Source organism: Camelus dromedarius, chromosome 13 (genome assembly GCF_036321535.1).
Source record: "Camelus dromedarius isolate mCamDro1 chromosome 13, mCamDro1.pat, whole genome shotgun sequence".
NCBI classification, from domain to species: domain Eukaryota; kingdom Metazoa; phylum Chordata; class Mammalia; order Artiodactyla; family Camelidae; genus Camelus; species Camelus dromedarius.
Genome location: NC_087448.1, coordinates 44,297,703 through 44,321,374, shown reverse-complemented (window position 1 = coordinate 44,321,374; position 23,672 = coordinate 44,297,703). Strand labels below are relative to the sequence as shown.

At 41.6% G+C, this 23,672-nt stretch overlaps 1 protein-coding gene across 2 annotated transcripts in view; it reads right to left on the bottom strand.

Moving 5' to 3' along the window:
- Positions 1 to 11,846: 11,846 nt before the first annotated feature.
- Positions 11,847 to 23,672, bottom strand: part of DIAPH3 (diaphanous related formin 3) — a 471,599-nt gene continuing 459,773 nt past the window's right edge. For both annotated transcript variants that reach the window (XM_064493111.1, XM_064493110.1), the window contains one exon: positions 11,847 to 13,078. In XM_064493111.1, coding sequence (XP_064349181.1) covers positions 12,816 to 13,078 — 263 coding nt within the window. In that variant the 3' untranslated portion in view covers positions 11,847 to 12,815. The remainder of the gene's footprint in view (positions 13,079 to 23,672) is intronic.

The following is a 23,672-nucleotide window of genomic DNA, read 5'->3' as shown; positions in this document are numbered from 1 at the left end:
TGTGATTCTTCCCTATGCTCTTTCTGTTAGGTAGGTAGATAAGTGGGGGCACTGGGCAGATAAGGTGGAGGAGAGGGAGGATGGTCCAGAAGATGCCCACCTTCAGCATTAAGGGGACTTTACCTCCTCTAAATGAGAGCCAGCAAGAAACCGGTTAGAACCCAACAGCTGCAACTGTGCAATAGTGACAAGGACCTTACCAGACATGACACAATGCTCACTGTAAAATAGTTAGTATTTTGGTTTAGCCCCCGCCCCACCCTGGGTTTTTCTGTGTGCATCATGAGTAAGGACATACACAATAGAGAAGGAGCATGACTAAGCACTCCAGGGGCTAGAGCCGTCAATCAGTCAAGAGACCACCTCTAAGCGAGGGGATGAGAGAAGGGACCAAGACCACTGCTATCAGCCCTTGAATCAGTCCGCCTCCCATTCTTGGAGGTGTACTTTCCCCTTGCTAATAAATCCTTTCAAATCCTTCACTACACAGTGCTTCATCTGTCTGAATTCTTATCTTTCAGATATGACAAGAACTGGGGTCTTTTCCCTTCCCCTTTTGGGGTAACATTTCCACGTTAGGGGAAGAAGCTCTTAGTTGTCCAACTGCCCCACAGCCCTTAACTAAATGAAATGGTGGGAAGGTTTTAGGGCAGTGCAAGGCCCAGAAGGTGGGGGTGAGGCTTTGATCTCTACCAATATTTGTGATTCTTAATGATCAGTTCAGGAGGCTCATGCTCCAGGCCGTTGACAGAAGTGTTTGAAAATTGTTCAGTTTATTTCCATTTCCCCCAGGACTCTCAGTCTATGGAGTTCCTAAAAGCACAGTTCTGTAAGGCTCATTTGCCCTTCATATGACTTTTTTTTCTTTTTGGTTACTGCACTCCTGCTCTCTGTGCTCCAGGTCCCACACCCTCAGTGCCTGTAGGATCTAGGAGCTCCACCAACATTTCACATCAACAAGTTTTCAAATGAAACCCATTATCTGCCATCTTCCCCATCCTCCAAATCTATATTTTCCCCTGGACTCCATATTTTCTGCAAAGGTACCATTACCCAACCAGGTTCCTTTATATAAATCTTAATACCACCTTTACCTCCCCTCCCCCCTTTCTCAGCCCTAGAAACCTCCTTGGCCATCTCTTCTACAATATGCATAAATGTTTGCTAAATGATTATTGCAACAGATACCTGTTATGGACTGAATGCTTTGTCCCCACTAAGTCCTTGTGTTGAAGCCATAACTCCCAACGTGATTAGGAGGTAGGGCCTTTGGAAGGTAATTGGGTTTGGATGAAGTTATAAAGGTGGAGCCCCCAGGCTAGAATTAGTGTTCTTATAAGAGGAAGAGGAGATACCAGAGATTCTTCTCCCAGCCAGGTCAGGATCCAGTGAGAAGGTGGCTGTCTGCAAACCTTCTTCATATGATTTTTAAGGATGGGGTCCTCTTCAGGCTGTTTGCCTGAAGACTTAGATAGACAAAGGAACGGGGTGGTTTTTGGTCTGAAAATAAGCAGCAAAACCAATGGGAGCAACTGTCCTAGTCCTGCAATGGCTGTGGTTCTGTCCAAATCCATGCTGTGCAATCCGGAATGAGGCTGACTACCTAGCACTACCGTTTCTGCCTCTCAGTGATCCAGCTGTCTGCGTCAGGGGAACTTCGATGGGCCAGTGAGAGCAGGAGAATATGAGACATCTGTCTTTTCGGTTAATACCAGTCTCATGATAGTGGTGTTCTCAGCTCAGGATGCCCAAGGCTCTCACTGGCCCACATTACTGTGGGGAACCCCAGTGGACGTCTCCCTTCACCACTTTGGCCAATGTTGTGGCTGAGCCGGCCTTGCAGTTCTTATGATGGCAGGATGGGGTGGGAGGGAAATAGCTCAGTGGTAGAGCGCTGGTTTAGGGCATCAGGTCCTGGGTTCAATCCCCAGTAGCTTCATTAAAATAAATAAGTAAATAAACCTCGTTACCTCCCCTCCTCCCCCCAAACCCAAAAAACAAAACAAACAAACAAAAGATTGCAGGGTGCACTTTAGTAACAAATTGTCAGGGAACTTTGAGGAGTAAGATTTGCTACTCACAAGTCCTGGAGGATACACAGCTCACCAGAGGGTCACACAGTGAGGCTGTGATAGAGAGGGAGGGAAGGAATGGGGACCTGGGGCTCTGCTTTGATTGGGTTCCAAAGATGGGGTACTGAGGGTTTCAGGGGTTCACTCTTTATTGGTGACTTTAAAACATAAGAGTCGGAATCTGGGCATGGGAAGGGAGAAACAGGGCCCCCTAACTAGTCAGTTACCAGGTTACCCAGGGCTTTCTCAAAGGGGAACTTGGTGGGTGGGGTGACCTGGCACCTTGCCTAGGTGTGTAGCTGGCAGTAAATTAATCCTGGTGGACGTCTTTGAAATGGACGCCTCAGCGATCAGAAGCTTCATGCCAGGCACTTCCACTACACTGACCGCAGTGAAGACCTAGGAGTTGAGCATCCTGGTGTCCAGCAGTCTGCTTCATTTCACTTACTGGGGAAGAGGGCCCAGAACTAGAAATTGGGGTTCTAGGGGCTCACATTTCCCTTGCCCTTTTCATTTGTCCCGAACACTCGGATGGCCAGCAGCCCACCTGGCACCTCACTCCTGGAGCCTCTGCCTTGCATTCTGAGCCCTGGGTCTCTGCCTCCCTGCCTTGTTGTTACCCACCATCATTTCCTTTGTGACCTTTACAGTTGTCAAGTGAGTTGATGATTTTTTTCCCCTGTAGTGCTTTACCCCTGAAGTGAAATAAAGCTACACATTAATCAACTTGGGTTTCCAGACACTTTGCTTTGAGCGTCTTCTGCAGTTCTCTGCTGTCTAGTAGCGCGTTGTGTGTGGAGCGAGGCTGCCCTGCCCTTTCAGAGTACACTGTGTTCTCGAAGATGGCATGACAGAAGCTTGTTTAGATGAGCGCTGTAGGCCAGATTTTGGTAGCTTCTGCTTGGCTTATTTGACTTTGGTGAGAGCATATTAAAGTTTCATGCTTTCTGGCTGTGTAAAATTGATGAAGCATAAATTAGTTGGCTGATCCATGCATTTTTGCTCTATTGTTTGAAAATTACTGTCTTCGCGAAGCTCCGTAGTGGATACAACCTTGCCTGCATGGATCCCAGACAAAACACCACTGTTAGTATTTGTCAGAGAAGTATGCAACGATGGAGAAAAAAAAAAAAGAGTTCTCTGAAAAATCACACAAAATGTTTTTTTCTACATATTCTTATTTTTTCTCCCCATCATTTCTAAAGAATGTGCATCCTGCAGTGATGTGGGTGATCTAATGGCATGTACCAGAAGTGTTAAAAATAGAGTGACAGACTTAATCTCAAATGCTATGGTTGTTTTATAAAATAAACACATGAAAGCTTACACTGAAAATGTACCAAGTAGTAAGGTGATATGTTTGCCTTAAATACCAAAATAACTTAGTGCAGACTAATTTTTGCAATAATTAATATAGTAACAGATGTTCACCTTGAAATACCTTAAATATAGAAATCTCGATGCATGTAAAGTTAATACAAATTTGAAGCCTCCGAATTCTATTTTGCTTTTATGAAGATGAAACAAAACTTAAGGATGTCTGATGCCATGAATAGCTGTTAGTTATTTTCCTTTTGTAGTTGACTCGACAGTATTTATACAACCTTCTGGCAAATTAAAAAAAAAATTCAATTGTTGAAGAAAAACATATGAGTCTTTGTGTTGTAGAGGTAGCAGTATGCTGGCTTGATTAGCTTCTGCTCAACCTCAGACCTATTTTGTGCCCCCAAATAAAAATTGCATGCTGTTTCCATCTCCAAAGCCTCTGTCCTTGTTGGGGTACCCTACCTGGTGCTCTCTCTGCCTGCCTAATTTTCCCATCCTTGTTCTCCATTTGAACTTAAGTCACTATCCGGGAGAGCTTCCCTGATCTACATCAGCACAGTTAGCTTCCCATTACATACTCCGAAGGCTTGTGTTTCTTATCCTCAGCGTACCTACTCTATTTGTCCTGCCTGGTGGATTATACAGCCTCCAAGGACAGGGGCTCCATTTGCTGAGCCTCCTGTACCCAGTATTTAGCAGAGTCCCTGGCCTTGCTGAATGAGTGGGTTTATGGTAAGAACTGGCATCTGAACAGCTTATGATGGGCTCTTGCTTCTCATCGATATTTTATAGACGTACATGGACTTCAGCGAAAGTGTAAGTGTTGTCCAAGAATAAACCAAGCTCACTGTCTAATGGACCCCTTGGTCTTCTTTCATTAAACAGATTGCTCACCAATTATCTTTCAACACAGTTGAAGTAAATTTGATTGAGCTTTATGGTATCAGACAGGACACTGAAGACATGGTGATTAGCAAAACATAGTCCTTTTTTTCTATAAGCAACTCAGATAATGGCTACATAGGCCACTAGATCTGTGTGTAAAGATAATGTTAGTAACTTTTAACCTGAAGAGGCTTAAACTTAGGAACAAAAAGAATGGACAGAAAGAAACCTTGTATTGAAATGCTTTAGTAATAGTGGGCAAATTTGCTCTTCATTTAAGTTTTCTTTAAAAATTCAATTATTTTTGTGTTAGTATTGCTAGCTCTAGGATGGAAAAAACATACCTATGGGAGGCCGATACCATGTTCAGTCCCCCTACAATAAATCTCCCATTTTCAATATGACTGGAACATAAATTGCCACTTATCCAAATGAGGAAATTCAAACATCTCTCAAAATATGTTATTCTAAGAAGCACAGCTTACTACTAATTAAAGGTATGAGAAATACTCTGATGAATGGACTAGCTCCTAAAAGCTCAACACATTCTGCATTTATTTTTTAAAAAAACCCTGAACTCAAATATACTCAGTGTTCTAGATATTATTAAAAGGCTTATTTTACACAGAGATTGTTTTTGTAAAAAATAAATCTTACCAAAGTTACAACTCGTGTGTTGTACCTCCATTTCCCCCGAAATTCAGAAAGAAAACAGGAAGCCAAGGGAAAAACAAAAATGATGTATATTGTTATTTTGCTGAGAGGCTAACGGTTTGGGAAGAACTCATCTTTTGTACATACCATGCTTACAGAAATCTTACGAGTCTTCAAACCACGGAGGCCTTGACAAGCTGTTCATGTGTGCAGGACCAGCTTTCCTAGTGGGAGCAGTGCCTGGAAAGTTGACCAACCTCAGAGGACCCGACATTCCTGTCAACTGTTGGTCATTTTCACCAACTGTGGCAGCAAATGTTCACGTTTAAACTTAGTCACCTTTTATTTATATGTGTGATTATTTGACAATACTGTACTCAAAGAAAAAGCATTGGTGACAGGAATTCAACTGAGAAAAGTTTTTCTAAAATTATCCATTTTCATCTTTGGTATAGAGGCATAGGAGATTCTGGGGACTCACAGCATTTTGAAACAAAATCATGAAGTCAAGTGGTGAGTCATCTATCAGGGCCAACTACAAAACTGCACCAAACAGGAGGCAGGCGAGGTGTTTTGAGTTTTACCCCTGGTGTTTTTCTAGAAGGCATTTTTAGAATCACACAGGGAGACCGTATAGCTTAAGATCACAGGGTCTGGAGTTTCGGAAGGCTTAGATTTTAATTCTATGTTCGCTCCTTGGTGGCTGTGTGACCATGGATAAATGACTTAACTTCTCTGGTAAAGTGGGCTCCAAGAGCATCTCTTCTTCCTGAAGGTGTTATACGTATAACGTGAGATGAGACACATCACACGCTTAGAACACTGAGGGACCCACGGTGCTACTTTCGGCACCACAATTCCACACGCTGGGAATGAGCTGCTCCATCGCTCAGACGCGGCAGCCAACAGGGGTCTGAGCCCAGACCCTCAGAAGCAGCTGTTCCTTCCCACGAGGCTCCTTGCCTTTCTTTCCAGACCACTTCTTTCTAGGGTAGGGCTGATTTATTTCAGTTGCATGACCTGGAGCAGGTACATGAATAAACCAAGACAGTTATTACGTCCATCAAAGAGATAAGTGAGTGGAGTGTGTGATGGCATGGAGGTGATAATCCCAAGGTAGGGTGTCCACTTATGATTTCATAAAGTCACAGAACACAGATTCTGAGAGTGATAAAGTCCCCCAGGGTTCACAGAGGCCAACCTTCTACCTGAGTAATAAAGTCCTTCATTATCTCCCAGTCAGACAGAGCTGGCCTTTGCTTGCTGAGGTAACGTGGTGAGGGAGGCTGTGTGAGCGGGGTTGGGGTACACAGAACAAGGAGACAGGGGCGCCCGTTTTGGGGGGCACCTCCCTCATCCCTCCAGTAAGAATACGGGGTTTGAATTAGATGGCCTCCATTGTCCCTCACAAGGACTTGCTTGGATTCTGACTCGATGATTTCATGAACTTGACGGCCAGCCTCTCATCACTGGGCAGCTCTACAGGTAAAACGCTTTCTCATATTTACTGTTGGCCCCAGCTCTGTCCTCTGGAGACACCCAGAAAAAGCTCCTTATCTCTTCCATGCTTGTCTTTTAAGGATCTGAAGGCAACCATCCTGTCCTCTGAGCCCTCCCTCCTGCTGAGCACAGATACATGGCATCTCTATTGCCTCCAGCCCTTACCACATAGGTCTCCCTTCTTGTACCACCCAGCAACCCCGCTGTGACCTCAGCATCTTGTTCTGCCCTTCTAACTCCTCACGGATGGTGTGGCCTCTGTCCACAACCCAGTCAGCCAACGTGCCAGACAATCCTCACAGGTGTGTAGGACATAAGTCTGGGACTGGATCAATGGTTGCCAACCTGTGAGGGTATGTGAAGCTGAAGAGGGCTGGGTTGTTCTCAGAAATGGGCCATGAGGACCCTCCCTCACCCGCTGTCCTACCAGAGGACTGCACTCCCCAGCTTCTCCTCAAAGTGGGAGGGCGTGCTTGCTGTGGACGCTGAGAACTATCCTTTATTAGCTTGGATGGCTTCATATTTCTCACTGCCTTTATCTCTCCCTCTACTTTATGACTTAGAGCTTTGCAAAGTGTTTCAGAATCCCAGCTTGTCTCAGCTCTGTGGGAGGATGGCAGAAAGGGACTTTGGTCTGTGCTTTGACCTTCGCTTTAAAGGGGAGCTGGCTCCCCTGGAAGGCAGGGTGGCCATGACAACAGAACGAGGGGAAGGTGTGATTCTGGGTTGTTTCACGTGCAGACATAGATTCCCTGACTCTGCCGCTTCTCAAGTCTCCATCAGCAGACCTTCCACCCTTCTGGGTCAGATGTGAGTTAAAATGCACCTGTCCTCCATGAAGGGTAATGCGGCTGTTACCATCCATTTAAAGAACTCGAAGGAGATGCAGGTATAGAGGAGGAGAAGCCATAAGGACGGCCGAAGCCCAGCTTCTCAGGAACACGGGGGCTTATCAGAATCAAACTTTGCTTCCCTCATGCTCCACCTGGGCCATGCCCAAAGAAGGGTCACGGACAGGGCATCTGGTCTCCACAGGCATGGCTGCCATGCCCATGTGGCACCAGTGTCTCCATGCCTAACAGTGTCCTTGAAGTGTGCCTGTTCTTACGTAAGGGTGTTCTCCTGGCTCCTCGGACAGAAGCTGTTAAGCTTCTCTGGAGAGTGTGAGGAAAGCGATTACAACAGATCAAAGGCATCCCTCTCCAGGTGGAGTCACGGGGGAGTGCCTGCGAGGCTACTCTCCCACGTGACTGTCATGGTAAAGGAACTGATCTTTGAAAAAGTGGGTGGTAAATTGGCGAACTTGGTGAACACATAATGTGTCCTGTAACATCCCAGGACCCCAGAAGTCATTAAGGAATGAAGCTGGATACATCTCAACGAGGTCCTTTTCATCTCTCAGAGACCTTCAGTATTCATAATGCAGGACATAACATTTCATCTAATGGAGACAGTAAATGTTCTGCAGAAAACATAGGGAGTGAGTGCCAGGACATTTTTATGGATTTTCTTATAAAGTTAAAAAAAAATCAGATTTGTTTTCTTCGGGTCAGCAATCCTTTATTTGGGGGAGAGGCTGTGGAGGGAGGGAGGGTACTGGATACAGGCTATAACTCAGGAGGGTGACACCAGGAAGGTCAGGCAGGACAGAATGATGTGTGAGATCACGTTAGAAATATCACCAGATTCCTTGGGGAGTTATAAAAGGGCCTTATTTCTTGTCCTTGCCAAACATCCTATAATACTACGACAAGATTTTATTTATTATCACAGTCAAATTGGACTCTGACGCTCTGGGGAGGCCCCAGGTGTGGGACGTCAGTCACGACTCGTAACAATCATCAGAATGGCCCTTGTTAGGTCATTAAGGAAAGGAGAGGACTCAAGATGAGACCCTCCAAAGACATGCTTTTTTTTTTTTTTTTTTTTTCCAGGCTGGAGAGGCACCTGTTTGCTTTTATTAGGCAACTAGTTGGTTTTGCATTGAAAGGGCCAAGTATGTGTGCCTGATGAAAGGAAAGAAACACCATTTAAAATCAAGCTTCCCTCAGAGATCGGGTACTTAAATTACAAGGCTGAAATTTTGTTGCCTACTTTTGATATATTTTAATGAATGCTTCACACATACTGAACTTTGAAATTATTACAAAGCATGTAAGTAAAAATGTCTGTATTACTAATATCTACCTGTATCAACTATAATTTGCATTTCTAGACATTATTAAGTGTATTAAATACACATGTTAAGTATTTATGGTTAATTAACATACTTTTTTTTTTTCAATGCAAAAAGACCTGTTCTACCAGAATTAGCCACGCCTGTGAAAACAGACACTTTGGGAAGAAATTAACTGGAATATACTCATTTGAGGACTTGGTCCCACTTTCAAGGAATAATTCACTAAAACAGTTGTCTTGATCTGATTAATTATTTTGTTTTAGCTTCCTTATATTTGACCATCAATCACACCTAGTCAGATTATAGATAAAATATTAAGATGAGATTTGTTGTTGGAGATTCATCTTTAAAATAAATTTTCAGTAACTCATAGTTAGAAAACTAGGAAAAAGGAGAAAATCTTACAAACAGGTTTTTAATCCAAACATAACAGGGAATAAACATGCCAAGAGAAAAATGGAAAGTCTCAAACTTTTGATACAAGTGGTGGGAGTATAGCTTAATGCTAGAGTGCATGCTGAGCATGCACGGGGTCCTGGGTTCGATCTCCAGCAGTACCTCCCTTAAAAAAAAAAAAGCAAAGGTATGTATGTAATAGACTTACTAAAATATGTTAAAAGGCTGTTGTAAAAGAAAATGAATAAGTGGTCCTGAAGAGATAATCTAGAAATTTGGCTTCCAATTTCATCATCTGAATGCCTTTTAAAAATTTGGAATTCAAATAGTATAAAATGTATAATAACAGTTCTACAGGAACCTGGAGAATGTTGGTAATATTCATTGCAAGGAGGCACCATCCGGAATCTTCAAAACATTTTTTAATCCAATGGTTGCTGTTGCAAAATGGAGAGCAGAGGGGGAAAGTCCATCATTTTAAGGTTTCCTGAAAGAAATCGACATTCCTTTTAAGTTCTTGTCTCTTGGAGATGCTGAAGGGGGAATGTGGTGGAAGTCAAATGTGACACTCAAATCTAAGTAGGTGAGCAGGAGGTGAAGAGACCTCCGCGGTCAAACCCTAATTAGGGGCACAATGAACTTTCATTCTACTCCAGATCCATTCCCGGCCTGGCTATAACCTCCTCCTTTATACCCATTTTAAAAGGCAACAGTCTGTTTAGGAATAATGAACTTTTATGGTTTAAGGTTCCATTGTTTTCATTTTATGGGGAGACTTAGGTTCAATTCTGAAGTGCCATCCAGTCTTTGTGGTTCTTTAGCAGCTCCACGGGTTTTTATAAACAGTAGCTCTTGAGCAAAATGGCTGAACAGTGTGGCCTGAGGACACACCTTAAGAACACTCATGCCTGGCAAGGGCATGTAACAGTTACCATTCAACAATTCACCAGACAAAAATGAGCACTGGCCAGCTACTATTCCTTGATCTCAAAAATTTTAATAGTGAGTATGAAGAAAAAGACAATGTATTCACTTTTGGAATTTTTCATTCCTCTTAGCAGTTTACACATCGACCTGCTACTTTCCAAAAATTACAGTCTGTATAAAAGTTTGCCACAACCTCTTCACTAAACGTGCTGCCCGTCCACCTGTGCTTATCGAGAGATGAGAGTTTAAGGTGAAATGTAGCCAAGATTTGTGCATTAGAGATTCACTTTCTAACTAGTAAACTCAGATCTACATTGGATTATGGCATTTTAAATAAGAATGACTCACCCAGGAGACAATCATTTGTGGCTAAACGAACACTTTGAAGTCATTGTTGCACCTGTTTTTGAATAAATAGCATGGTCACAACTAGAAGAGTTTTGAAGTTACTTGGTATAAATGATAGCATTTTCTAGATTTAGCCGAAAACTTTCACGTGAATTACTGAAATGTCTATTTCCGCATATAAACACTAGGGGTTTGGCATATTTTGTTTAAATGTTCAAATATGTTAACAAAAGGACACACATGCACATGTGATTAGATTGCTTTCCTTATTTTTTAATTACTTTAAATATTTGATTGGGAAACCTGTTAGCAGCAGTCTTTGCTTTTGGACAAGTCAGTGATCACTTAGTTGTCTGTGTTCTTGCCAAATTCTCTGCATTGATGTGAGAGAAAGGGGAGGGGGGGTCTCTCTGGGGTTTGTCACTAGGACCTCATCAAAGCACTGAGCTGTGCCAGGTGGTTTTGAGTTGGCCTTTTACCTGCTAATTCAAATGAACAAAATCTGTTTGCTCGGAAACACAAAATTGTACCTCAATGCCTGCCTTCAAATTAAAGGTCATCTCTGTAGTTTTCATCTACAGTCGGCTAAAGGAATATTATGAATTTTAAAACCCTGATTCTCACCCCTTGCCCACTGTTGTAGGGGCTTTGATCTGCAAAGGAGAGCAATGTTTTTTGGTTGGCTCTTACCTCTGTCAGCACTTGGTGTTTTCCTCCTGATGCCTGCAGTCCTCCTGTTCAGCCTGCTCAGAATGGGCTCCGAGGGCACACACTGGTGCTTTGTGAGCTCTGGGCTCCTGGCTTTCGCCTGAAGGTTGTCCTTCAGCCTCTGCAGACAGATGCTCCGGGGGCCACCCGCTCGGTTTCGAGACTTCCCTGACTTCCTCTGGCCTGGGAGGCTGTGTCATCTTCATTTCCCTTTACTGGCCAGGCTGTTTCTCCCCGTGTCTGCTCCCCGGCCCTAAGTTGACAGAGTATTTACCTGCCATCTGGTGTGTCCAAACTATCGGGTGGCATTTCAGTTTTGTTTCTGAAATTCCCAAGTCTTTGCAAAATCATGTTATGGACAGATAGTCAGAACTCTTTCATTTAACTTCCTTCCTTGCTGTTAGGGCTTCTGTCTGCTGAAAGGTGTAAATGTCCTTTGCCTTTTCTGATTTTTAAGATCTGTTTTCAGGAAAATAGGAGTTGTGACTGGAGGGCAAAATGGGCATTTCAGCAACACAGATGACAACAATTTATTCTCACCTTGGCTCTGGCTAACACTCTGCTCCCCAATGTCTATAAACAGGGCCTGGTTCATAGTCCTAATTAATTAACTTTATTAACTTGGAGCTGAAAGGAGGTGGCAACTTAAACAAGGAAATAAAAAGCAGTGGACCTCGCCAGACTAGTCCCATATAACTGCTTTTTAACTGAAGGTAACAGAGCAGTCACTTGCTTATTGCATGTCATAAAGCAAAAGACATGCTTAGACTGCTCAGCAGAGTCTATTTCCAGCTTATCCACAGACTATGCTAACTACAAAAAAAAAAGCAACTTTTTTTCATTTAGTGCAAGTAGCAAGTTTATTTTCTTTGATACAGAATTAACAGAGTTAATCTGATGCCCCAAAGGAGGTAAAATCGCAGTATTTGCATAGGAAAACCTTCATTGAAACATTTCAGATCTTTGTTAAAGTTATTGATTGTCAGATCCAAGAAACTGCAATTTCAAGTGGGTTCACAGAAATTAAAAAATTCGTTACTTGGGAAGTTTCACAATGGCAATTCTATCCCAGAGTCATAATTACCGGGGGGTGGGGGGGAACGTTCTCTTGGCTGACTTTTCGGCAGCACTGTAATACCGTGTACATCCACTTTGTACAAAAGCATGTGCATTTTGCAAAAAGAGTGTATCTTCCTATTACATCATTTTTGGAAGTGTGTTCAATTGCAGCCTAGTTTCCTACAGGGTCTAATTAACATGAATTCAACAGTGATGCTAATTAGCTCACCAATCATTTCCTCTCGGCTCTGTTACATTCAGTTGTATGTTTTCCATGCTACACCGATAGCACGCAGGTCCCAATTAAGGAGAAACGTGGGTCTATATAAATAACATACGTGGAACATACATGGATGTGGAACAAGACTCGAGGCTGACGACTCGATGTTCACTGATGTTGAAAATAGTAAAGAGAACATTACAGTGACTTAGAAACATGGTATTTTCTTGAGGACACACTGCTGAACACATGGCCACCTACCTGCTCTCTAAAACATTATGTATAATTTCACCACCAAATATAGAACACATGAACACCAGAAGACAAAGAAAAAGCATTAGAGCCCATTACAATCCTGAATAAGCCAAAACCTCAAGTACACAGAAAGAGCATAGCAACCATGTATTTAGCTTTATTTTTCTAATATATATTATAATTTAAAACTATATAAAGTCACTTACAGAAAAAGCAATTTTTTTCAAGTGTTACAGCTGAGAGCATGGCTTTCTATTCAGCTTAATCATTTTTTTACCAGTTTAATTTATAAAGCTCGTAATCTTGCCAGCAGGGCTTCAACTTCGGGAATGGATTCGTTTTTAGAAACAGGGCCAGTAAGTTCCATTTCCTTTTTTCTGTTGCTTTCTGCGTTACAGGCTTCCTTCTTCTCAGCTGCCTTGATCCTCCCTGTCGACATGTGAGTGTCTAGATTATAATTAAGCTCCTTGGCGACTGGAGTCCTTGTTGAGTTGCAATTGATATTGTGGTGTGAATGTGACCCTTCCATCAACTGCAACTTCTGATTTTCTACAGGAAGGAAGGAAGAAACATGAAACTTATCACTGTGATAAGCAAGGACTGTGCACATTATGAAATATTAAAATAATTCTTCTCAGCCAACAACTTCTTTCAGACTAAACTAAAAAATATTCAACAGAGTCAAGCAGATTTAAAATAAATACACAGAAGAATAAGCTAAAAAATATAGACAGACAACCATTTCATTAGCATTAATACTTATTTCCTTCTTCTTTTGTGCCTGCAATGTCTATAACTCAAGTTATTTTCAAGGCTTTGTCTTGGATTTCATTCAGGTCTCTGCTCACATGTCATCTAGAGAGACTGTCTCTAACCATCCATCTAAAATAGCCATCGCTCTTCTCATCACTGTCTTCTTACCCTCATCTTTCCCTTCACAGAAGGCACATCACAGGACACATGAGATATTTGTTTACTTGGCTGTGGTCTACCTCTTTACTAGAATGTAAGCTCCAAGAGAGCAGGGACATTATTCTAAATTCTGCTGTTAACACTGGTGCCTAGAATGGCCATGGAGCAAAATAGATGCTCAATAAATATGCATTGGGTAAAGGAATTATTTCCACACTCTATGACCCAAGACAAGCATTAGTTTGAATGATAACGAGGTTTATTTCCTTTTTGAACAAAGTCAAGGAAGAAAGTTTCTACTGGGAATTTTTAAATTCAGTGCTTTCTCTTAAAAGAAATACTGAATTTGGCAGGCAAATTGTTAAAACTTCCTAGCAAATCAAGATAATATCGTAACTTGTCAAAGATATACATATATATTCATACAGACCTGTAACTTATAAACACGTATACATTCTTTTATTGGTAAGTGACTGGGATCCTGACTTATCCAGGCTGTCAGGGGAGGGGAGCAATCCTAACAGCTAAATGGCTCTAACTGACTGACTTTCCCAAAGAGCAAATTTTCTTTTCATTAGCTTGACTCTCAGATCGCACAACCTGAAGAGTGATCTCTCTCACAGATCTCCAACTTTAGAAAAACAGACACCTTCAATATTCATGTAACCTTGAAAGGGGCTTGCAAATGGCTTCAACAAACTTGACATGACATTTACAGTTTTTTTGGTTATTCGCTGCGAGATGTTCCATTATCCCAACAGTGATGACTCTAGAGCACGAGAAGTCACTCCTGACAGTGTGTTTTATGTGAGTGCTGAAAATTCTAACCGAAAACAGCTTGTCCATTAAAAGGCGGCAGCTGAAGATATTTACTGCACTGTCACTTCCTGACCAGGGGCTTCCAGTGATGGATGAGTATTTTACACACTTTCCTGGACAATCTCAACAAATTTTAGAAGTATGATCACCTTTTAGCTGTTCGAAGAAAATAAATACACTTTTCCTATCACCTTTTCTATCAGGTGGGCAATTGGTACTCAGAAGTCAAAATCTAACAGAGCAGTGACTTTCTCTTAGAGCTGTTTATGCTCTATCATTTAGAATGTACATATTATGTTTGCAGTAAAAAGCTCAGGCGATGCAGTATTCCTACAGTTCCCATGACTGCACAATTTTTTTCCCCTAGCACCCTCCTCCTGCCCCCAAAGTGTTTGAAAACCGCATTGTAGCTAAGTGCAAATTTTTGGTCGGCTTACTGCTGCGTCCCCCTAATGTACCTATCTTTTCTTGTCATTTGATTCCTTGTAAATGACCCCATCATGATGCTGTCTCCACCAAACGGGTTTATTCTGCTGCTGGGCAACTCTCACTACATTTTTGATAACCGAGAAGAGATTAAATTGGCTTAAATGTGGGTCTACAATAATCTACATAAATCAAGCATTCCGCACCTTCTCTGCCTATAACGTACCAAGCCCAAAGCTACATGTGGGGAAGTGAAAAGAGCGTGGGATTTTAAGGTGACCTTGGCTTGAAATCCAAGCTCCACCACTTGGCTTTAACTGGGTACCTCTTCTCTTTGAGGTACTGGTTCTAATAATCCACCTCAAAGAGGAGTTGTGAGAACCAAAAGCAAGAAAGGAGGGGGCACCTCCTGAACGGATATGTCTTGTCTTTCTCTTCCTCTTTCCAAGCTTTGCAAGAGAGGCTTCCACCACCCAAGGCTGGTTCAGATGCGCTGACCTTTCTGACTCTCTGGTGACCGTGCCCATGAGGGCTGAAATACCATTTTATTAATAGCTTGCATTTAGATAGCACCTTTATTTCTAAGGAATTTGTTGCAATTTAAACATCACCACCCTCATTTCATAGATTGAGAGGTGAAAGCAAAAGGAGGTTAAGTCATTTGCTTAGACTGAGTTACCGAGTAAATCAGGGGCAGAAGCCAAATGCCATCTCTAGAGAGACCAAGGCTCTTAAAGAAATTTAAAAAGCTTTTTGCTAAGGAAAAGTGCTAAGTAATTCAAAGCAAAGTTTCATAATAACAAGATCCTGTACTCATACTTCAAAATGCTTTCTGACACATTTAACACACCCAATAACTTTGTAACGCAGAGGGTGTACCTATGTAAACTACCTCAGCACAGGATCTCCAAGGTCACACATACATTCCCTTTCTTTCCTGGTCTCACTGAAATTCATGACTATGAGCGTCAAGTATAACCGGCACTCCATTACAATTCCATTCTCCTAGACAAGCCTGTCACCCCTCCTCCTCTCCCAGCAAACGTCCACCATGTTCTCCTTCACTTGCATTTAACTCATTTGTAGAAGCAATCAGGAGAGAAACCCCAGAAGCTTCCTGCGCCCCCAACATCCATCTACTCGTTGCAGGCACGTACACTCCTTCTGCCTGAGGATCTTCTGTGCTCCCCTCTGAGGACCACCTGTAAGGGTGCCTGTCTTTCTCTCTGACAAGCTGTGTCCTCTCTCTACTGTGTCATAAAGGTTTCTTCTTCATGTAATCATTCCCCTCAACATATAAATACTGTTAGGCAGTTAGATAAGTTGGGGCACCGGGCACATAGGTGGAGGAGAAGGAGGAAGGATGGTCTGGAAAATGGCAGTATGCCTGCCTTCTGGATAAAGGGGCTTTATTTACTCTAAATGAGTGCCAGCAAGAAGCCAGTTAGAACCTGATGGCCACAACTGTAAAGTAGTGACAAGGATCTAACTGGACATCACCCAGTGCTCATGTAATAAAATTAGTATTGCAGTTTAGGCACCCCCATGGGTTTTTCTGTGTGCATCATGGGTAAGGAAATGCACAAAGGGAGATGATCATGACTAAGCACTCCAGGGACAAGAGCCATCAATTAATCAGGAGATCTCCTCTAAGTGAGGGACTAAGAGAAGGGGGCAAACAAAGACCATTGTATCTGCCCTGGGATCAGCCCACCTCCTGTTCTTGGAGCTGTACTTTCCCTTTACTAAATAAAACCTTTAAAATCTTTTGCTACACAATGCTTTGTCTCCTGGCTGATTGCCTGTTTTTCAGGTGTGACAAGAACTGGGGTCTTTTCTCTTCTGCTTTTGGGGTAATAGTACTATATTGTAATAATCCCAGTTTTAGAGAGAGAGGAAAAAAAAACTATTTGACTCCACATCCTACTCCACGTACTACCTCAGTTGTGATTGTCTTTGTAGCAAAACATCTCAGAAGGATTGATTACACTTCTGTCTTGTTTTCTCTCTTCCTATTTTTCTCTTGAACCCACTCCAGTCATGCTTTTGACCCTCTACTCTTCTGAAACAGCTCTTGTCAAGGTCACTAGTAAACTCCGTGTTGCTAAAACACAAGGCCTGTACACCCACTTGGATATTTTTGTCCTCCTTTACTCCACCTGTACCAGATCCAAGGATGAAATGCCCAGCAGAACCCGGGTTTTTCTTTTACTGCTTACTCTTTGAACTTCTTTGGAGGCTCAGGTGGGTAACGGTGGGTGGGCCAGTACAGGCAAGAGCATTTCCACCCCACTGAGAAAACTCCAAGTAGTGGTGGGCTAGCTTTTGGGACAAAATGATAAGAAGAAAAACCAAGCTGGCATGTAACTCTTCTGTGGTTTTAGGTGGAGAATCTTTTGACAAGATAATATTAAATGGAAACAGGAAATCAAAAAAGTCCACAAGGACTTTAGAAATTCCTAGATCACATCTCTTCACTCCAACCCTCACATTTCTCTCTCAGCATCCCAACAGCCCCCACCCTAGTCCCTGGGCTTAGGAGGCCCAAACTGTGGAACAGAGGGAGTCACATCCTAATTTGCAAAACGATAAATGCAGTTGGGTTGGAGAAAGAATCTCCTGTCCCACTGCAAACTAGAGAAAATATTTACAAGTAGAGGACTCTCCCAAGTTGCAAGTTCACTTTTACACATAAATTTCATTATAATGTTGGTTCAAGGCCAGGTGTCTTTTGCCATTAATTTTATTTTAAAAGTCCACTATTAGTGGTTTCATGTGGGCTGAACTGGAGACCCAAATTCCACACAAAAACACACTTAGTTTCCAAATGGTTCACTCCAGACATCAGGGATGCTGCAACCCTGTAAGTTGGAGAGATCGCTATAGAGGTGCTGCTGGTGGGCTCATATCTCTTTTATATGAAAGATGACACACTTGGACACATGGAAGATAAGGCTGGGTGTCAATTAAAAAAGAAGCATGTTCTATTTCCCCTCAAGTCAAATCCTTACCAATACACATTGTTAAATGGAACCTTAAAAACATTAAGGTAAAGTGGAATGATTACTTAAGTCTCCAAAGAGTGGAAGTTATTTTATGAATCGAATGCAAAGTTGTTGTTTTCCTCCTTCCTTCCTTCCTTCCTCCCTCCCTTTTTTTTCTCTTTTTCTTTCTTGTATTTAAGGTATTACAATTGATGTCTTGAAGAGAACTGTGATCTATCCAGGACTACAGCCAATATCCAGGCCACTGGATACAATGACTGGAGTACATATGGGCCAGGACCAGCTGCCATTCTTAGTACCAGGTCAGTAAGGGAATCCAACCCACACATCTTGGATTTACACTTCTGTGGAATTAAACAGGCTGAAAACACATGCTATTTTCCTTTTACTAAAAACTCACTTATTTCGATTTAATTCCTCATAGGATTCTTACTAGAAGAATTGATTCTGAGTCCCACAACAGCTTTTGTCTGAAACTAAGTGAAGAGCTAATAATTGTTGAAAAGTTGAATGGCTGTTAAATGCAGAAAACCCACTAGACTTAAAAAAATGAGAAAAAAACCCTTAAACTACATTCAGGGTTGGATCCCATATGATGTTGGGCAGATTGTAGATCTGGATGACAAAGAACTAAACCCCACTCCCCGACCCCTAAACCCACCATCCTGAGCTAACCTTTTCATCCTTTCATCTTAACACAAAACACATAGGAACCAGGAAGTTGCTGACAAAAAAGCAAATATAAACATATGCAACTTAGCATCTAAATGAGGAAATATTTCAGCCAACAGTTGTTATGCTTCCCGAGCTGGGAAGGTGAAGGCTAAGACCCTGGCTGACAGCCCTTGGGGAAAACCGTCTCTGCTACAGGAAGTATCAGTTATGGTTCAGAAAGAGGCATTACTCCCTTTAAGTCAGTATTGATCCTCCATCACATTGTGGTTCTAATGGGCACTGACTTCTCAGAAGTGCCAACTCTCAGATGAAATATAAAATTGAGCTCCTGCCTTTTGTGGTCAATGGCGAGCCTGTGGCAGCTTTGACAGGAGAAAGAATAGAGAACTCTGGTGTCCTAACTTCACTGCATCTATTCAGTCTTCCTGAAGTTTGGTCTCTCCTTACAATTCTTTACCTTTTGCTCTTAACTATTACCTTGACCTACTAAGTAGCTGTTTGTTTCATCCCAGCAATGGCATCACTTTGGCAGGAGGGAAAGAATGACCCATAAATATAATCTTTAAAGCACTACTGGGTCTACATGATAGTAAAGTGTGTGACAAATATATGTTTTTAATCTATGCACTAACTGGAGTCAGGGCTGGCCGCCAGCAGCCCATACCCCTGTGGTTATCCTTACTGCTGATTTACTGACACTATAAATAATTGTCTTCCCTTTGCTTCATTCGGCTGTTTACTTTATCTTTTGTGTTGAAAATGTATAAAAATGATAAAAAGAGCAAAAGGGCATTTTGTATATGGTTAAAATCTTTTAGGAGTGCCAAGAAACTCTTATTGAAACCAATTACACAGAAACAAAAACAACAACACAAAACAATTACTCCCTCAATTCAAACAGACAAAGCACAGGATGATAAATAAAAGATATTTTTGAATAGAGGAGATAACTGACAATTAAATTAGGAAGTTTTTTTTTTCTTTTTTTGCATAAACTCATTATATATACACTTCTCTTTAGTCTTCTTCTATTTCATTGCCTTTTATATAAAAATCTAAAGACAGCACTGCATTTTGCAGTTTCCTCTACTGGGCCTTCCTGAATTCTATGCAAGAAGGACCTCGAGATGGTGCAGGCTCCTGGGCACAGGACATCCAGGATCAGTCCGACCTCTTTCCTCTAAAGAGAATAGTCATGCAGACCCTTCCATTCAACTGCTTATCTTCCTGATTTTTAATATATTACTTGAATTGAATGGCCCACTCTATTTGCTTCCCTGTCTCTCACCTTTCTACCTGGTTCTTAGCAAATTCTAATTTGGCTTTCATCCTTTCTGTTAAACCTTTCTGTTAAACCTGCTCCCTACAAGATTCCCAGAAGCCTCAAAATCCCTGAACTCAAAGCAGTTTTCCGATGCCGTGTTTTCTCTTACAGTTGCAACACTTCAGAGCATGTGTAATTAAGACTGTGGTAACTGCCTACTGCCTGCCCCCCAAAACCCCAAAAAATAAATAAATAAAAACACTTTCTTAAAAAAACAAAATAAAAACAAACCCAACTTGGTTAGCCTTTGTCCCGTTCCTGGGAGGGAGCCTCTAATCCCTTGAATTAACAGAGTGGTAAGAGTGTCTTTTTTATTCACAGTGGGCCCTTCTGATATTTATGCCAATGAGGATAATTTATGATAATAATGATAATTTATGCTCATGATGGGACCCTTTTTAGTTTATGGTAATGAGTGATTCAGAATGGGAGATGGCCACATCACAAAGACCAATCATGGAGGGTTGGGAGGTGGAGACTGAGTTCAATCATGTGACCTGTCACTCACGCCTAAGTCATGAAGCCTCAATACAAACTATGGACACTGAAGATCAGGTGAGTTTTCCTGGTTGGCAATACGTACTGTCACACACCAACAATAAGACATACATCGTCACCTAGCGATGTGCCGGGGCTGGGGGTAACGTATCCCTAAGGACAATAGAAGTTTCATGTTTGGGACCTGTCTGGCTGGTGTCCTCTACTATAATAAAGATGTAATACTAAGTACAGCACTTTCTTGAGTTCTGTGAGTCATTCTAGTGAATTATTGAACCTGAGGGGATAGTAAAAACCCCTAGATCTGAATCCAGCTGGTCTGAAGTGAGGGTGGACAGGGAACCCCCAAACTGGCAGCTGGTGTGTTTTGGAAGACTGTGACCAATGAAGTTTGGCCCACCTCCAGGTAACTGGTGTCATAAGTCATTACAGAAAGCCATCTGTAACTTCGTATATTATTATGTAATTAACAATATCAGTGTCATCACCTTCCCTTTACGTATGGGTATTCCGTAGTTTGCAAATGCTTTCCCCACACATCTGATTCTCGTAACACTCCTGTGTGATGGGCGACCTGGGTGCGTTGACCTTGTTTTACGTAAAGTTGAGGCAGCGGACAGAACTTTCAGGCAGAGCCAGAGACAAAACTCAAGTCCTCAGACTCGCGGTTAGCACCTCCCATCACGACAAGGCCCTTACCTCGCTTATTTGCCCACATTTGATGATTCATTCTTAGTCTTCTAATTTATGTTACTTTCTCAGCCTCTCCCAGACACAAAGGTATCTCTCTCCATGTGTGGCCATTTCTCATGGTTAGTTCCCAGGCCCTTTTTTTTTTCTTTCCCGTCCTTTCTACATTCTTTACAAAGATTTCACAGCTTCAACCATCTCCTCTAGGAAGGAAACTCCCACATCTGCATCTCCAGCCCTAAGGGGAGCACTCCAGTCCTGTGCCCATCTCAGCCTTTCTATGCAAACACCCTACCATAATCAAACAACACACCTGCAAGTCAAGCTTTCATGTCCAAAGCACCCTCCCCTTCACACTAACGTACCGAAGCCAGTCACAGCATCCATTTACCGGTCCTGCTCTCTGTTGCTGACAGCTGTCTCAGGCTACCACACACTTGCGGTCAGCACTGTGTGGCTTAGCAGCTATTAAGTAAATGGTTTCGAAAGTATGAAATTGCCTGTCAGCTAATAGATACCAGATAGTAAATAACTGGATCTGTTGATCTGCTGGTTTATGAGGAAGAAGGTGAGGAAATAACACAGGGATATGGTTTCTGTTTTAGTTATCGAATACATACTATATCTGACAAGCCTTTTATATGCTATTTAAAAATTTTTCTAACAACCCTAAAATACAGGTATTAACAACTCTGTTTTATAAATGAGGAAATTGAGGTTTAGAGAAGTCCAGGAAATGTCAAGGCCACACAGACTGACATTTGCCTCTGGCAAACCCAATCCAAGTCTTATCCCCCCATGGCTCTGGGGCACAGGACTGGGACACAGCAGAAAGACATACTGTCGAAGGTAAAGAGCACTTGACCTCTGGGGGTTTGTGGAAAGGCCTATTCCCATGCTGATCACTGGGAAGCCATACTGGAAAAAAACCAGCTGAATAAATACACAGGACCTAAATGTTTTCCTGAAGTCACTTCTAAGTCATATTTTACAGTGTGTTTCAAGTATTTTTATTTTTTATACTTCCTAATTCAACATTAGAAATTTCCAGTGTACAAATGTTGCTTCTCAATGAGGAACGTATGCTATTTCAACTCCATTTCACTTTCATAGAATCATATAGTGCAGAATCATGCAATCTCAGGATTGGAAAGACCCTTGGTTACTTGGTAGAACCATCAATCCAATGCTTGAATCCCACTTGTTCAGCATCTGGTCAGGTGACTGTCCAGCCTAAGTCTGAAGACCTCTGGTCATATCCTCACACTCTCACAGGGCAACATAGTCCTCTAATAATTAAATGTTTTACCTTATATTTATCTAGTCACTGGCCCTACTGATTTTTCCCATGAGGACTACATTAAGGAGTCTAATTCCTCTTCCTCTTCAACTACTTAAAGACAGGTATCATGTTCCCCCAAAATCCTCTTTGCCAAGACAGATAGCCACAATTTCTTCAACTGTTCCTCCAGAGATCTTGAGTGGAAGTTATGGTTAAGTCAACTCACTAGTTAACCCTCCAAATATATAGCCATAATAACCACACTAAGTCTGAGTCCTTGAAACATTTAAGATGCTGTCATTTCTATTATGAACATGCAAAGTCATATTCATGTAGTAGTTCAAAATTCTAGGGAAAACCAAACCCATTAGCATATCCAGTACTACAGAACAAAAGATGTATATTCTCATGGAGTCCTTTTGAATACATCCTTTAAAAAATTTCCACGTGGACTTAATACTTTTAGTTGATTTTCAGTATATGCCTAATAAAAATCTGCTTAAGCCTATTTTTATTCATTAGAGAATTCAATCCAGGGGTACATTTGTAATGGGAATCCTTTAAAATTAATTTTACATATGATTGTATATATAGAAATGTTCCTTTACTTCTCTCCAGCCTGTCACCAAGCATATACTACACTGATCATATGTAAAAGATAGTAATATGTCCAAGGAGTGAGAAAAACAAACTCATATCCATCTAACTCTGATCTAACTTGCTAGAATGTAAGCTCCACGAAGACAGGGATTTTTTTATTTGCTTAGAATAAGACAATACTTAGAATAATCCCTGTTTTATAATGAGTGTTTAAAACATTATTTCTTGAGTGACTGAACCTAAGCATGACGTGATTTTACCACCTTGTTCCATATTAATCCTTTCCAAAGAAAACACTTCAGAATAACATTACAAATGACAAACTGATGACATATCATTTTTGTTTAAGGTATATTTTTATGCTTTGTAGCCTCTTGAGGACCTGGAGTTGAGTGTAGAATAGTGCCTGCTGTCCAACAGAAATATAATGAGCATCATAAAAGTGGGCTACACATGCTACTTAAAATTTCCTGGAAGGCACATTAAATATTGGGGACAAAATCAGGCGAATTTAATTTTAATAATATGCTTTACTTAACCAAATGTCAACTGTTGTCAATTCATCATATAAGCAACATAAAAAATATATTAACGAAATGTTTAATTTTTTTCTGGTACTAAGTCTTCAAAATCAAGCATGTATTTTACACTTACAGTCCATCTCAATTCAGACCAGCCACCTTTCAAGAGCTCAAGAGCCACATCTGGTTGTTGGCCACTGGACTGGACAGCACACATCTAGCACCTGGAGTTCCCACCAGTGCTACTACCTGTAAGATTTCTGAGTCGGACATCAAATTTATAGAAAATTTCAGTGACGAGTATCTCCGTTGGATTTTAGACTCTTAGAAAGCTAATAATTCCTATTAAAAAGATTTAGGAATTATGACAAAAATAATTTTAAAACTTCAG